This window comes from Plutella xylostella, chromosome 26, assembly GCF_932276165.1.
Source record: "Plutella xylostella chromosome 26, ilPluXylo3.1, whole genome shotgun sequence".
Classification (NCBI taxonomy): Eukaryota; Metazoa; Arthropoda; class Insecta; order Lepidoptera; family Plutellidae; genus Plutella; species Plutella xylostella.
The window spans coordinates 5,805,987-5,822,550 of NC_064006.1; the positions used below are offsets into that span (position 1 = coordinate 5,805,987).

The 16,564-nt window shown below is 38.8% G+C and overlaps 1 protein-coding gene across 1 annotated transcript; it reads right to left on the reverse strand.

The window, feature by feature from the left end:
* Window positions 1-201: 201 nt before the first annotated feature.
* On the reverse strand, window positions 202-6,996 carry LOC125490641. Its single transcript, XM_048630487.1, has 3 exons — window positions 6,722-6,996; window positions 2,116-5,011; window positions 202-747 (listed from the first exon to the last, which is right to left on the reverse strand). Exons 2-3 carry the CDS (start codon window positions 4,966-4,968, stop codon window positions 202-204), a joined length of 3,399 nt encoding a protein of 1,132 aa, XP_048486444.1. The 5' UTR covers window positions 4,969-5,011; window positions 6,722-6,996.
* Window positions 6,997-16,564: the final 9,568 nt, after the last annotated feature.

Here is a 16,564-nt window from a genome sequence, read left to right on the forward strand (position 1 = left end):
GACTTTTACTATGAAAAAAAATTCCTTTCTCTCGCGAACTTCCAAACTCCGACCTCAGCCCCAGGCCCAGACACAACATGCTGCACATGCAGGCCCCGGCCCAGCACACCAATTTTGCAACACCCTGTATATATAGTACCAATATGACCATAATGATTAGTAATGTTACAACCAATTAAAATTTATTTATAGTATACATATTTACTGACTATTATCTGACTCTGAATCATCTTCATCAGACCCTTCGCTTTCGAGTGGTGGATGAGACATTGTGATCCAAGGTTTCAAATGATCAGCAGCATAAATATTTTTGTATCTCCTTTTAGAGTGTCCAGAGATGCTACATACTTCATACCTATCCTTATCCAGCACACCGGATACTCTAAATGGACCTCGAAACTTAGGTGCTAATTTCTTACTTTTTCCCTTATCGGGGTTATTGTTCGGAATCATTACTAAATCCCCTTCTTTAAATATACGTGTAGGACCACGGGTCTTGTCAAAATTTTCTTTCATCTTGGTCTGTCTCTCTTCTATTCTATTCTGCACAGATTTTCTCATTTCTAGTCTATCAGAGTCTGAGATTTGTTCCTCTGTTTGAAGAGCTCCTTTTAAGATTCCTTCAGACTGACTGTTAGTAGTTTGTCCGAACACGATCTCTGCAGGTGTTTTCCCAGTACTTTTGTTAACAGTGTTATTTAAGCTCCACTGTAATTTGGCAACATTAGAGTCCCAATCTTTCTCGTCCTGACCATGATTCATGGCAGCGAGTGAGTTAAGTATAGTCCGATTATAGCGTTCAATCTGGCCGTTCGCTCTTGGTGTAGCGACAGCATTAAAGACATGCTTGATGCCGATTGAACTAATGAACGTCTTAAACTCACTGGAAGAGAAACTAGTTCCCTGATCTGATATGATTATTTTAGGACTACCAAATGTTGCAAATATGTCCTCCAATACTTTTATAGTGGTTTTGGATCTAGTATTTCTAACAGGTCTTACAAATATAAATTTGCTAAATCCGTCTATCACCCCCAGTATATAAGTATTCCCCTTCTTACTTTTTATAAATGGGCCTAAGTGATCCATATGGATCGTATGGAAAATCGCATTCACTTTGGGGATTGGATGAAGGTATCCTGTTTTCTTTCCAGACATCTCCTTATTATATGCGCAATTTATGCAAGCTTCGACATATTTCTTAACAAAGCGGTTCATTTTCGGAAACCAGTAGTCGTTTCTTATTTTCTCGAGCGTCTTCTCAGTCGAGAAATGGCCCGCTTCGTCATGGTTAAGTTGACAAATTCTCCATCGAGCTGAATTCGGAACCACCCATTTAAGTTTTGATCCCACACGTCGATAAACTTTACCGTCACGAAGAGAGTAATTGTCCGAAATATCTTTGAGATCCACCTCAGGAGTTTCCAAGACAGCTTTTATATGTTTGATTCGCGGGTCGGTCATCTGGACAGTATGTAGCCAGTCTGTAGCCGTAATATTAAGAACCTCTAATTCTTCTTCAAGGCTTGGCGGTGTAACTGGGTTCCGGCTCAAAGCATCTACATGTTGCATACTGTGTCCGGGTCTATACTCAATGGAGAAATTATACTCCTGTAACATTAACCACCATCTAGCTATCTTAGGAATGAGGTCTCGCTTAGTAAGTGTGCTACGCAGGGCATTACAGTCGGTTATAACTTTAAATTCAAGACCAATCAGAAATACCCTAAATTTCTTTAAGGTTTGTACCACCGCCATAGTCTCTAACTCATAAGAGTGCCAGAGAGATTCTTCTTTCGTAGTCTGGCGACTAAAATAGGCAACTGGTTTAAAGGGAGTTTCCTCATTAGGTCGTTGTAGTAAAACTCCGCCCACTCCTAATTTACTGGCGTCACAGTGGACTTCGGTAATATAATTTGGGTCGTATAGCGCCAATATAGGACGAACTACGAGTTTTGCTTTTAAATCCTGAAAAGCGTTTTCTTGTTCGTCGCCCCATTGCCATTGAGCGTCGGCTTTTGTTAGCTTTGTCAAAGGTCGCACAATCAGCGAAAAATTGTAGACAAAGCGTCGGAAGTAGCTGGCTAGACCCACAAATTGACGAATCTGATGTACGTTGGTTGGTCTGGGGAACTCGGACACAGCTTTTATCTTCTCTTCTCCAGGTTTCAATCCTTTCTCAGAAATTTCATACCCAAGATAAGAGATGTGGGATTGGAAGAAGAAACATTTCTTTAAATTAAGAGTTAAGTTTGCCTTTCTTAGGAGTTCGAGAATACGTTCAAGCTTAGAGAATGCTTCTTGAAAGGTACTTCCCGTCGACAATAGGTCATCTAAATAAGGAATAGCTAACTCAAAGCGGTCCGCCCCTAAGGCTTTGTTGATCATGCTCTGAAAGACCGCAGGCGCATTAACTAGTCCAAACGGCATCCTCAAATACTCGTAATGCCCATCGGGAGTCACGAAGGCAGTGAGATGACGTGACTCCTCGGCTACGGGTATTTGGTGATATCCGGAAGCGAGGTCTAAACTTGTGAAATATGATTTTCCACTTAAACGATCAAGCTGGTCGTCTATTACAGGCATCGGATAGCTGTCCTTTACAGTTTTTCTATTCAATGCTCTGTAGTCGACGCACATACGATACTCGTTATTCTTCTTTCGCACCAACACAATAGGACTGGCATAAGCTGATTGCGACTCCTGTATTATACCGTTATCCAATAAGTTGCCCACCATCTCCCGAACCTTGGCCCGCTCGCTGAACGGTAAGCGATAGGGCCTATATGTCACGGGGGTGTTGTCATTAAGATGAAGCGTCATCTGGGTTATAGATGTGAAACCAAGTTCCCGCAGATTAAGAGCGAAGCAATCTCTAAAGTTATTAAGAAGATCTAGTAGCATAATTTTACCACTTTCAGTGACCTTGGGTCCAATATTCAACATTTCTAACGTTATTGGCTCCTTATCAGTACAAATTTCGGAATTTTGGGATGAGTTAGTGACATCAATAACATTAACGTTCATTTGTTTCGTTTCTGATAGTAAACGTTCGCCTTTGTCAAACTTAATTCCTCGCCCAATCAATTTAGATTTTGGGAGGTTCGTTCCCTGCTGTGATAAATTCAATACAATACAGCGACCCTTCCCTTTTTTAAAAGAATAAATACCCTGCAATAGTATATGTTCGCAACCAGGTTTTAAGCAAATACTGCCGGGAATAAATAAGAGTCCTGTGTAATCATTCTCTGTGTGTACCTCTATATCTTTTGATCCCGTAACTGAGACGGTCTCAGTATTAAAAATATTTATTTTCTCCACCTCAGAGTGATCACAATATAAAACTAAATCTTTATTTGTCTTATAAACTACTACTGTAGGTAACTCAGTTAATGATTGGCCAATAAGGACCTCAGTTTTTAATAAATTGTTGGGTACAACGTACGCTTCGACGTCCGCCTCAACCGCGTCAACAACAATTGTAACTGTCACTCTACCAATTGGAGTTATCCTACCAAAAGCAAAACCTTTTATTTCCGGTAGGCCGGTTCTATCAATTACCAATCGAAGACTATCAGCAACCTTTTCTTGGACTAGAGTGCACTGACTCCCAAAGTCAATATACGCAGAGCAAGGAACATTATCAAGTGTAACAGACTTGAAATACTTACTATTTAATTGTTCAGTCGAGGTAATTTGCAAAACATTTTGAGTATTGTCGGATTTATTCTCGTTATTATTATTCGACGCAGCATTGCCTTGTGGGTTAAAAGGGTTGGATCGACAATTTTGTGATTCATGTCCTAATCGTTGACATTTGACACATCTCTTTAGAGGTTTTGGGCATCTCCTGGCCGTGTGCCCAGCCTCTGAACAGTTGAAACAATGATAGCTGTTTCTAGATTTCTCTCGGAATGTAGTCCTATTTGAGTTAGTACGACTGCTATCTGTGTTTCTAGTTTCAGTCCTTGGAATATCTCGTTTAGGCCAAATTATATTTCTTTTAGAGATCCGTCTTAGGTATTTAAGTAATTGGGATGGTCTCTTAAAACTTGAACCTTGTGCATTAAGCCGTATACCGTTGTCAAAAATACCAGTAACTATGCAGTCAACAGCGTTTCTACCAGTAATACCACACATTTTAACCAATCTTGCCTTCTCGTGAAAATATTCCTCAAGTGACTCTTCTCTTTTACTCCTCCTATTGAGCATCTCCGATAGTCGATCCGCGTAATTCCGGTCATCGGGAAAGGTCTTAATGATTTTCTTCTGCCATTGATTCCAGCTCAAGTCCACAGAACTTCTACCCTGGTACCACTTTTTGGCCTGTCCGGCTAGCTTTGGTATTGCGTAGTACACTATTTGCTTGTCACTCCATCCATAGATTCGTGCCGTCTCATTCACCTTTCGAATCCAGTCTGCTGCCGATTGTGAATGGGTATCCGGGTCAAATTCCGGGATCACATTGTGTGCTCCTTCAAAAGGATTTCCTTTGTTATTCATTAATCTTACGAAATTATCCATAAATTCTCTCTCCTTGTCGGGCCCAGAGAACATGCGTCTTCGTTTTTCTCTATGATCTGAGTGTATTTTTGAGCGCGATCGTCTTCTTCTTTTTGAAGAAGGGTATGACGAATCCGACGATGAGTCACAAGAGTTGGATGAGTCTGTAGAGCTTAGACATCGGCGGCGTCGACTACGATGCATACTCCGCTTTCTTGCTAAAGTGCGGTCTGGCGTAGTGCTGTCTGTGGTGTCAGTCGTTGTGGTTAGTCTGCTCCGAGATCTCTTGCGGTATGTTTCTCGTTTAGATTGCCGCCGATTGCTCCTAGTCACAGATCTTCTATGCCTCCGAGTCTTATTTATCCTTCTTCGACTACGTGACCTTCGACTTTCCTCCCCAGTTCTATCTATTTTATCCCTTTCCCCCATAGGTGGAGTATAGCGGGACGTATCACTTGACGACATGTTACAGTCGTAGGTAAGTCACTTTTAAGGGTTGTGGTGAAAACTTCAGATACAATCCACGAGATGAATAAGTATTATTTATTTTATAATAAAATAAGATATTTAGATAATTTAATCATGTATATCGATCAGTGTTATAGTTAGTTATTATCACAGGAAGAAGATTAGTAGGAAGAGATGGGAAAAACAACAAAATCATAAGTAAGTATATCAAGAGCTATACGTAATTGGGTGCGTGCATTCTTCGTTATAAATCAACATCTTATAGTACGTAAGTATAAAGTTACCTTAGAGTCTCAAGAATAAGAATAAAGAAATCTACTCATATTAGATGATAGACCATTAATTTCTGATTACCGAACTGTCTTTCAAGCTTTTTATTTTCAACATCAATGTTTAATAACCTATGATAGGTACATGCCTACCGGTATGGTATCCATATTATTATGAATTTACTGTTAATCCATGTTAAAGAAGTACAAATGTAAACATATGATTACTACTAAGCACTTTCCCCACTGTACATAAACACAAAGCGAGAGTTAAATTTGAACTGTGCAACTATGTTGCACTTGAGGTGAAGCCCATCGCACCCATTGACTATGCTTACAATGAAAATAAAACTAATCTAATACCTACTTGGGCTCCCTTTTCCTAGTAAGTATGTATATAATAAAGAGGTAATAGAAAATAAAATGTATACACTATGGGTTTACGTTAAGCCAATATGTATAAGTACCTACTCTCATTTATTAGGCTTGCTATTTTATTCAAGTTTACGTATGGAGGACTACAAATTTATCTCATAACTTAAAATAAATTATAAATTCACTGTCCAAGCACAAATACAAGTTGAAGGTAATATAATTATGTATAATATGCACATAAGTCCGCCACAGTGGTCACCAAAAAATATATATTATATTATCAAGCAATACATTGATTATACCACTATACTCACCTCATCATAACAGCCTTAATTAATTATTCTCCACTACCAGTACCATATAAGTGCCAAATGTAAATCATGAGTACAGTAATTTATTAAATTAGATAGTATTAAATTAAATAAGAATTTTATAGATTAGATCAAGTTCATCGCTAATTTATCTAACCAGCTTCATAAAATAGGTACCTAGAAACTTAACCCACCCTTCACAATAGGGCCACTCAACCTATAGCCTTGGGTATAGTGAATATAGTATAGAAACGGTAGCTTATACTAATGTAAGTATATCTTTAGCCACAACTAATGACTGCAGATACTATGTGCTACTATGACTTGGGAAAGAAGCCTACAAGTATTCTAAAGATAAACTTATTTCACACCCAATGTTCAAGTATAGTGCATTTTATTATATCTGAGGTAGGTAGGAAGTTTCAGAATAACTTTAATAAAATTACCAAGAAAACAACTCAAGTTGAAAACTTTCTTTCTGGGCAATTGCTTGTGATGAGTGGTTTTAGGTAGGTACAAACTTACCCACCTACATAGCACCGACAATTGAATGGGATCTGATCATTGTTATCAGCTCTGCTCTGAATTAATATCTTATTTTTTTTTACCCAGTTTATCTTTTTTTTTGTAAATATAAATCTAACATGATAAGTACCTATGCCCCTAGGTTTCAGATTCAAGAGCACATAATTGGAATTCCTTCCAATACCGTTCACAGTGTTATATTGCATCTTAAAGTCACACAACAAGATAGGAAAAAAAATACATAACCTATAATTGAACAATATTACATACCTCCAAGTTCTTTTCAGCGTTCTTACCCCTCTTCTGATTGTTGTCAGGCTTGCGTAATTAAACTTCCAGGCTTATAATATTAAGGCATCTGTATATTTATCGCTTCTTATTACTAATTTACAGTAAGATATCGTTTAAACCAAAACACTCCTCTCACGGCTGATTTTTCGAATGCCCGCCCGTTAGCTGTCAAACGTCAAGTTGAATCTTTTTTTTTTTTTAAAGACTCGTTCAGAAACGATTAAAACATGTGTTAAAACGTAATGAATGCTAACACTTGGGGGTTGAAAAGGCTAAGGGCTTATCACTATACGTGATAAAAAATGGTAACCGTCCCTTACTAGGCAGGGATTGGATGCGGGCACTCAAAGTTAATCAGATAAACTTTAATGAAATAACTGAGACCTCATTAGTGAACCAGTTACGGGCGGAGTTTCCTGAGGTGTTTACAGATAAGTTGGGTACATGTAAACAAACCATTCGATTACAGCTGAGTGACGCGGAGGGCGTATACGTGCGCGCGCGGCCCGTGCCGCTGGCGCTGCGGGCGCGCGTGGAGGCCGAGCTGCAGCGGCTGCAGGCCGACGGCTCGGTGTACCGCGTCCACCACTCAGACTATGGCACCCCCATCGTACCGGTCGTCAAGGAGAATGGCGAGGTACGCATATGCGGTGATTATAAGATCACAATTAACCCTAAATTAAAGAGGGACTTTTACCCTTTACCTCGCATTGAGGAATTATTTGCTAATTTGAGCGGGGGGGAAAAATTTTCAAAGATAGATTTGAAACATGCCTATGAACAGTGTATTTTATCTGAAGACTCTCAGCCGTACACGGCTATCACGACGCACATGGGTACATTTGCCTACCGCCGTACCCCGTATGGGTTATCGTGCATTCCAGAAAAATTCCAAAAGCTAATGGAAGAGACACTACGAGGGGTGCCTGGTACTGTAGTATTTTTAGATGACATTTGCTGTACGGGTGCTAATGAAAAGGAGCATATAAGTAATCTCAGGGCTGTACTCGAACGGTTACGTAACATGGGACTCACTATTAAACTAAGTAAATGTGAATTTATGAAAAATGAGGTCAAATACTTGGGCTTTATAATAGATAAGGATGGCTTGAGGCCTGATCCAGCGAAATTAGAGGCCAATTCCAGTGCGCCACGACCTGAAGATGTATCGCAATTAAAAAGTTTTTTAGGGATGTTAAATTATTATGGAAAATTCATTCCTAACCTGAGTAGCTTACTTCATCCATTACATAATTTGTTAAGAAAGGAAGCGAGCTGGAAATGGGACTCATTATGTGATAAGGCTTTTTTAGAGGCGAAACAGGCTTTGCTGAGTGAACGTGTACTAGCCCACTACGAGGAGGGGCGGGCCGTGGTGCTGTCGGTGGACAGCAGCGCGTACGGGCTGGGCGGCGTGCTGGCGCACCGCTACGAGGACGGCTCGGAGCGCCCCGTCAGCTGTGTGTCGCGCACGCTCAGCCCGGCCGAACGTAATTATAGTCAGCTCGACAAGGAAGCACTAGCTATATTTTACGGAATTACCAAACACCATCAGTACCTATTTGGCCGTCGATTCATTTTACGAACGGACCATCAGCCGTTGAGTTACATTTTTGGGGCTAAAGGGGGTATTCCTCAGACGGCAGCTAGTCGCCTTCAGAGGTGGGCAGCTCGTTTAGCTGCGTATGATTTTACAGTCGAATTTGTTAGATCGGCGGACAATGGCCCGGCCGACGCATTATCGCGTTTACCGTTACCTCAGCAAGGTCGTGTAAAGGACGTTGTTAACTATGTAAACTTGATTGAGGAGTCATTGCCTATAAGTTTCCATGACATTGCTAAAGAGACAAAGAAAGATGTGTTGCTAAGTAAAATCTATGGTTATGTTTTATTTGGTTGGCCGTCGAACACCACTTGCGAGGAAGAAAAACCATATTTTGCGCGTAAACATGAACTAACAATTGACTTAGGTTGTCTAATTTATAAGTACAGAATAGTGATACCGGGCACTTTACATAAAAAGATTTTAGAAGAAATTCATGAGGGCCACTTGGGTATAAATAAAATGAAAAATTTATCACGAAATTATGTTTATTGGTCTACTTTAGATCGAGATATAGAAGATATTTGTAAAATGTGCAGCGCGTGCCGCGCGGTCCGCGACGCGCCCCCGCGCGCCCCGCTGCACCCCTGGGAATTCCCACTCAACCCGTGGCAAAGAGTTCATGCGGATTTCGGGGAATGTGGAGGTAAAAAGTACCTAATAATAGTGGATGCACACTCCAAATGGATTGAAGCCATTATGATGCGTAGTACAGATTCGCGATCGACAATAGCCGCATTCAGATCAGTCTTTGCATCACAGGGTTTACCCTCGCAATTGGTGACCGATAATGGCCCGCCGTTCTTTAGTTTAGAGTTTAAGGAATTTTGTGAAAAGAATTGCATTCAACATGTAACGTCAGCTCCTTATAGGCCGCAAGGTAACGGGGCGGCAGAGAATGCCGTAAAAACAATAAAAAAATGTTTAAAACGGGCTTTACATGAGGGGGAGGACGTTGCTACCGCTTTATCAAAATTTCTTTTGCAATACCGTAACTGTCCCCATGCAACGACGGGGGTGGCCCCGGCGGTCGCGTTGATGGGGCGGCGCCTGCGCTCGCGGCTGGACGCGCTGCGCCCCGACGTGGCGGCCGCGGTGCAGCGCGCGCAGCGGCGCCAGCAGCAGCACGCGCCGGGCTCCCCGCGCCCCGTGCTGCTCCCGGGGGACACCGTGCTGGCCAGGGATTACTCCGCGCGGGGGGGGAAGTGGACGGAAGGGAAGCTAGTCGAACAAACCGGACCAGTTTCGTACAAAGTTGACGTAGGTCGAGAGGTACAATGGCGGAGACATTCGGATCAGCTGATTCCAGTAAATAGAAACCGATATTCATTAACGCGGGCTAATGCTAATGTAGTTGCCAATGACTCGGTAGAAGTTGATAAGGATGCTGACGTTACATTTGAGGATGCGTCAGAGGGTGAAGGGGACACGGCGGCGGCTGACCATAATAGCCCGGTCTGTGGCAGTAACAGTAAACAAGTGACGTCACCGCCGCCGCATCAGCTGTTGCCCTCCGACATGTCGGCCCGAGCGTTGCGCGCTCTCAATAGGGCTCAACGAGTTAATAAGAATAATAACTAAGTACCTACCAACGAAATAACTTCATTTGTTTACGTTGTTATGATGTAGTGTGTTAAATTGTTAATGCGTGTCTGCCGAGTAAGTAATTACTATAGGATGTTAATATAAGTAACTGTGAACTTCTTAGGGTGTAAATTCTTTAGTACATAATTCTTTAGTAGGTATGTACATTATTCTTTGAATACTATGTAGTATTATCTAGTTGTGTTTTTTTAGTAAGCATGTCATTTGAGAGGGGAAGATGTTAGGATAAGTAGCTATAGATATCTTTACCTACCTACCTGTGTTGCTATATGTATGTATGCGGTGTGACATTAGTAATAAATCAGTCAACCATTAGCCTCTGTGTTTCACTGACGTTACAGATATAACAGCCAGATTAGCGCCGCAGCTTAATCTTTGACTCGGATTCCATTGTGAGCTGAAACTTGAGACCGAGTTCCAACTTGATATTCGTCAAGTAATTATGAAGGAGCTACACTGTTTCTGCTACCCCGGTACCCGGTACAGCGTAAGGGACCATTCATACTAGGTAGCCTTAGATTAAAGATACAAACAAGATGGAGTGTCAGTGCAAAAGAAACGTCTCGACAAACAACACCCCAATTCTTCCGCTGAGATTCTTCTTATTTTGAATTGGTTAGGTTAGAAGATCTGTGACTCCATTGATACAATTTTGCATTGCTTTCGTCCGTAATTATTAATCTAAGTTAATGTTACATACACGTTGAAACTATAAAGTCCTGAAATTAATGTTTGAGGAACTAAAATTTTCAGGAGCCTGGCACCATTAGAAAAGAAACATAAAAGTCATAACAATTGTTTATGTCAATAGGCGGTTGGCTGTTTTTTTGAATTTTCTTATTAATTATAAGGATAATCTAGATAAAAGCAACAATTTACGCTTGGTTGCAATTAGGAAGATGAAGAAAAATATTCGTAGTCAAGCTAGTGAAGTTATTTATCGAGTTTTAATACAATGTTTAGCGGAACATCAAGCTGGACACATTTTGTCGAATTTGGAGGATGTTTACGCTCGTACAGCGTCTATGACGGGTATGTAGCATTGTACAAATTGTAATAACTCATTTTTTATAAGTACCAACGCATCATTTATCGATAAACCTAGGTTTAGAGCCCAAGTCGAACATTGTTTACATACCACTGATTGTAGGTTTCATCTGGTTTCAGTTGAGTCAAACCTTAACATTTTGATACTTGAAGATATATGTTTGTTTACTTACTAAATTCACATTGTGTGAATTTGGGGGGCATTGTATAACTCAAAAAGATTTTTTTATTTTATTTTATAGTTATATCGGACCAGCATGCCAAAGAGGGCAAAATATGGAATATTTTCTAACTCCTGGAAGAAACAGAACTGGCCGTCCAAAAAGAGAAATTTATGTCTTTACTATGTGTGCCCTTCCTCAACAGATCCAGTTTTTTTATACAGTTGTAATAACGTTATCTAAATAAATATTTATTGGTTTCACTATTAGCCTTCATATTAACACCTTCTAGCTTGTATAAGAGCTTTTTTGTGGATGGTAAGTTGTTTTGTGTATGTATGTATGTATGTGTGTATGTATGTAATGGATCTGAAACAATGCTGTCTCAATAAGATACTAGATATATCAGACCGGAATGAGGCATCTGAAACGCTTGTCGCTGAAATCGCCACAGTCATCCAAAACAACCAGAAAACCATCGTTATCCCTACGCGTAAACGCTGTATTCAACCATGGATTACTCCAGGAATATTGAAATGCTTACGGCATCGCGATAAATTACACCGTAAATCAAAGGATAATCCTGATAACTCAATCTTACAACTTACATATCGGCGATACAGAAACTTCTGTGGGAACCTGGTTCGTAAACTAAAGATTAACTACGAGAGAGAACAATTAAACAGCGCAGGAAGAAACTCCAAACACCTCTGGAAAGCAATAAAATCTATTTGTAATATTCAAAAAAACAAAACAAATGACACTCGTAAACTATTATCATTAATGTCATCTCCTTGTGATTCTGCTAATCTAGTTAACAAACATTTTACTAATGTTGGCAGACTGCTTGCTGAAACTCTTCTTAAGTCACCTCCTCTCAATAACATAAATTACAGTAACATAAAAACTCCAGTCAATTCTTTTACTCTAATTAATCCCGATCCTATTGAAGTAATTGAAATAATTAATTGTTTACCTAATAACTCAACAACAGGCGTCGATAATATACCAACAAATCTTTTAAAAGCTTGTAAAGATATACTCGCACCAATTTTGTGTCATATTTGTACTATCTGCTTCGATACGGGGCTCTTTCCGGACATCTTTAAGAAGGCTGTGGTAACCCCCATTCATAAAGCCGGAGATAAGGCTGATGTAAACAACTACAGGCCGATATCTGTACTACCTGTGATATCTAAAATTATAGAAAAGCTTATAAACAATCGTCTAAAAAGCTATCTTGAAAAAAATGAACTTCTCTCGCCAAACCAATATGGATTCCGAAACGGTATCTCTACCGAAGACGCCGTGTCCGCACTAGTAGAAGAGGTCGCAGTCCAACTTGACAAAGGCAACAAATGTGTCGGAGTCTTTCTAGACCTAGCAAAAGCTTTTGACACCGTATCTCTTCCTCTTCTACTCGAAAAACTATTCACCTTCGGTATAAGAGGCTTACCCCACGCCCTTTTATCAAACTACTTAACAAATCGCTCTCAACAAACAAAGCTTGGAGAGTATACCAGTGATGCAGCCCACGTAACTTATGGTGTTCCTCAAGGTAGTGTCCTCGGCCCTACACTTTTTCTCCTATACGTGAATGATCTTTGTAACTATAAACTTCAAAATTGTAAAATTTATACTTATGCCGATGATACAGCCTTAATATTTCATGCAAAAACATGGGAACACCTACAAAAAATTGCGGAATCTGGAATATTCACTATATCTAATTGGCTCCGTGAGAACTTGCTAACATTAAATATCAACAAAACTAACTTCTTACCCTTTTCCATCCGAAAAAATACACAGCCTGACTTTAATTTTAACTTAAAAGTTCATATATGTGATAGTTCACATAACTTGAGGTGCATGTGTGAAAACATCAACCGAGTCACTCATGTAAAATACTTGGGAATAACAATTGATAACCACCTTCAGTGGGAATCACATATCCTTAACAACACAGACAGGATAAGAAAATTAATATGGATTTTTAAAAAACTTAGAAAAGTTGCAAGTGAGAAATTAATATTGTCCACATATAAAGCACTCGCTCAGTCAATTATCAGCTACTGTATCCCAGTATGGGGCGGAGCCGCCAAAACCCACTTAATATTGCTGGAGCGTGCACAGAGAGCATTAATTAAGATTATGTATTTTAAACCTATTTTATTTCCTACCTTTCAATTATACAATTCATGTAAACTACACTCAATTCGGCAAATTTACATCATAACTACAGTAATAAAAAAACATAAAGTAACACCTTTTATCCAAAATCACATGCTCAAACGTAGGAATGACATAGTATGTAATGTACCAAACTGTAATACAACATTCTATCAAAAACAGTTAACATATCAGTCTTGCACTATTTATAACAAGGTGAATAGAATACTTAAAATTTACCCAAACACAATATCAGAAATAAAAAAAGTATTATCTTTGTATTTACTAGATTTAACCTATGATGTCACTGAAAACATTGTAAATTAAGGATAAGGTATACTTAGTTCTTCATATTATTATTATTATTTTTTGTAACTATCTTTTCATACCAAAATAAAATGTGTAATGCTTAGTTTTATATTTCATGGGAAGTGTAATTATTACTAATTAAATATAAAATTGCCATCTTAAATTTATAAATTTTAAGAGTAGGTATCTTTAGAGTCTTTTTAGATTAATTTTGTTTTTGTTCATTTTGTAACCCGTGCTGGTAGTGGGGCGGAGTACCCAGTAATACAGGTTTTTAACCTAGCACAGGGGCTCTGGCTATTTTATTGTACTGTAATGTTTTTGAACAATAAACTATTTTCATTTTCATTTTCATTTCATTTTCATTTTCAAATACATAAATAGGTAGGAAGTTAACAGGCAAAATTTCAAGTATCAAAGTCAATTATGTTTCGCTATATAGGGTTGCTACATGAAAGATAGCAGTGCCCTCATTTAATTTCAGGACTTTATAGTTTCACTGTAGGTATTATAATGTGATCGGATAAAATGTGTGAATAAATCACAACACTTTAAAACTAGTAGAATAAAAGTTCTTTAGAATTAACCCTAACTCACCCTTTCTTAACAGCTTGTATAATTGTATATGCTTGGTAAGTGATCGCCCAAAGTATCACGTAATTAAAAAAAACGTTGGTGGCTATTCATAATTACGACATAATCTCTCTTTCAGAAATTCAATTCATTGATACTTAATGCCAAAATTATAACAGGGGGATCTAATTTCGCACACAAAACGGGAAGATTTAGAGGTTAAGTACGGTTGATAACCACTTCACTTTAATCTGTAATTGGGCTGGCTTCCTTTCATAGAACACGCTTCACAATTTCCGAAAGCTTTTCGACTTAATTTCATAAAGCCGCCTACAGACCGGCCAAACGAACGCCAACGAACGGGTTTCGTTGACCTTCGTTGCTACAATCTGCCCTGTATTATCCTAATCCTAACTAATATTATAAATGCGAAAGTAACTGTGTCTGTCTGTCTGTCTGTCTGTCTGTTACTCTTTCACGCCAAAACTACTGAATGGATTTGAGTGAAATTTGGTATACATACGGTCTAGACCCTGGGAAAGAACAGCTACTTTTTATCCCGGAATTCCCACGGGAAAACTTTTTAAGGCGAAGCGAAGCGCGCGGGAACAGCTAGTGTATGATAAATATCCATCGTTGGGCGTTCGTTGGGCGTTCGTTGGCCCGGTCTGTACGCAGCTTAAGGTAATTTATCGAGCTACCTACCCATCGTAAAATCTGGACACATGAATGAAACATTCTTATACAGTATGATGCAAAAGCCTGGCAGGCCCACCGACCATATATAAAGGGGGTTCACAGTTCGCCGGACAAAGCAACTAATGTTCCACGACGTTCGAAAATTTGTGAAAAAAGTACCACAGTCAAACTATAAAGTCCTGACACCAAAGAGTGCGATTTTGCTAAGACTTTTTATGATAATCAGTTATTTTGCTTACAATTACATACATTTTTAAAATATGGATTATGGGTTTTTAACGTATTTGTCCTTTAATAAATATAACAGATCGATTAAAACGATCTTAAAAAATTAGTTAGGATCCACTTCCGTTTTCACGACTTTATAGTTGGAGTACAGTCCACTGTACGGTACTTTCTTAAATAGTTACGTCACCAACAAAACAATTTTCAATGCAACACACTATACGAAATATAAGTTCATAAAAATACACGCTTCAATCGTATAACCACTTTTTTCCAGTCCGGTTTAAAATATACACAATTTTGTGTAGCAAGCATTTAAAATGCCGGATATTAATAGTATTAAAATCAGGTATGTAAAATGGTTTCACCAAGAAATAGTATTGATTTGATGGTATCTTAATAGAACGGAAATCAAAACCTCGCTGAGTTGGATTTTACCGCGAAATTAAATTCTAGTGCATTTCGCTGAAGCAAATTCACAATAACTTGATTTAATTTAATTTAATGTGACAGTGTTTTTTTATTTCAATTTTTTAGGTCAATGAAAGTAAAGTAAAAAAGGCATTAAATTAAATTCTCACAGGATAGCCACCAGAAAATTGGCACTGAAAATAAACACCAAGGCACAAGCAACAGCTTCATTAGACAGAATTTACAACAAAAAAACCTAGGTATACAAGTTGAGTTAACGAAGTAACTTAGTCGCAATTAGAGGCGCTTAAGTGTTTGCTTGCGTGAGCCGCGGGCATTAGTTCTTAACTGGTAGGCTTCCTTAATGAAACACCCTGTGAATAGACTAGACAGAGTGTCTCTTCAGTGTTATTAGTTTGCTTAAAATTTTATAAACACATCAAGTTGAATGCTCCTCTTCATAGCGTGTCGGTGATACACAAGCGAGCAATGAAAAAGTTTCACTCACAAATTGCGGACACCAAATTTTGATGGCCCTATTTTTTTAAAATCATTTACCTAATTTTAAATTTGCACACAATATTTTCATTTTTAGATGGTAATATTTTGATGCGCGGTTAAATATACCTACTTCAATATTGCAAACGGCGTCATTAAGCTAGTCTAGTCCATTTAGGAGTAATTTGGTGCTATTTCCCGAGAACTTTTTCATTGCTCGCGAGATCGAGTTTAATTGATAAACGTTGATAAACTAGGGATTGTTACTGATGTGAAATAATTAGCCAGTCTGATATTGTCAGTCGCTGACTTCAAAAGGTGAGTCGGAAGTATACAGGGTGTTGCAAAAAGGGTATACTAAGCCGAAACCTACATGTGCAGCATGGTACATCTAAGTCCGAAACTGAAATCAGAATTTCAAAATTCGCGAAAAAAAAGACATTCTCCATAGTAAAAAGTCACGTGACCAACATAGTTTCTATGGAAAATACTTATAAGATAAAGTTGTTGTTGACTCCGAGA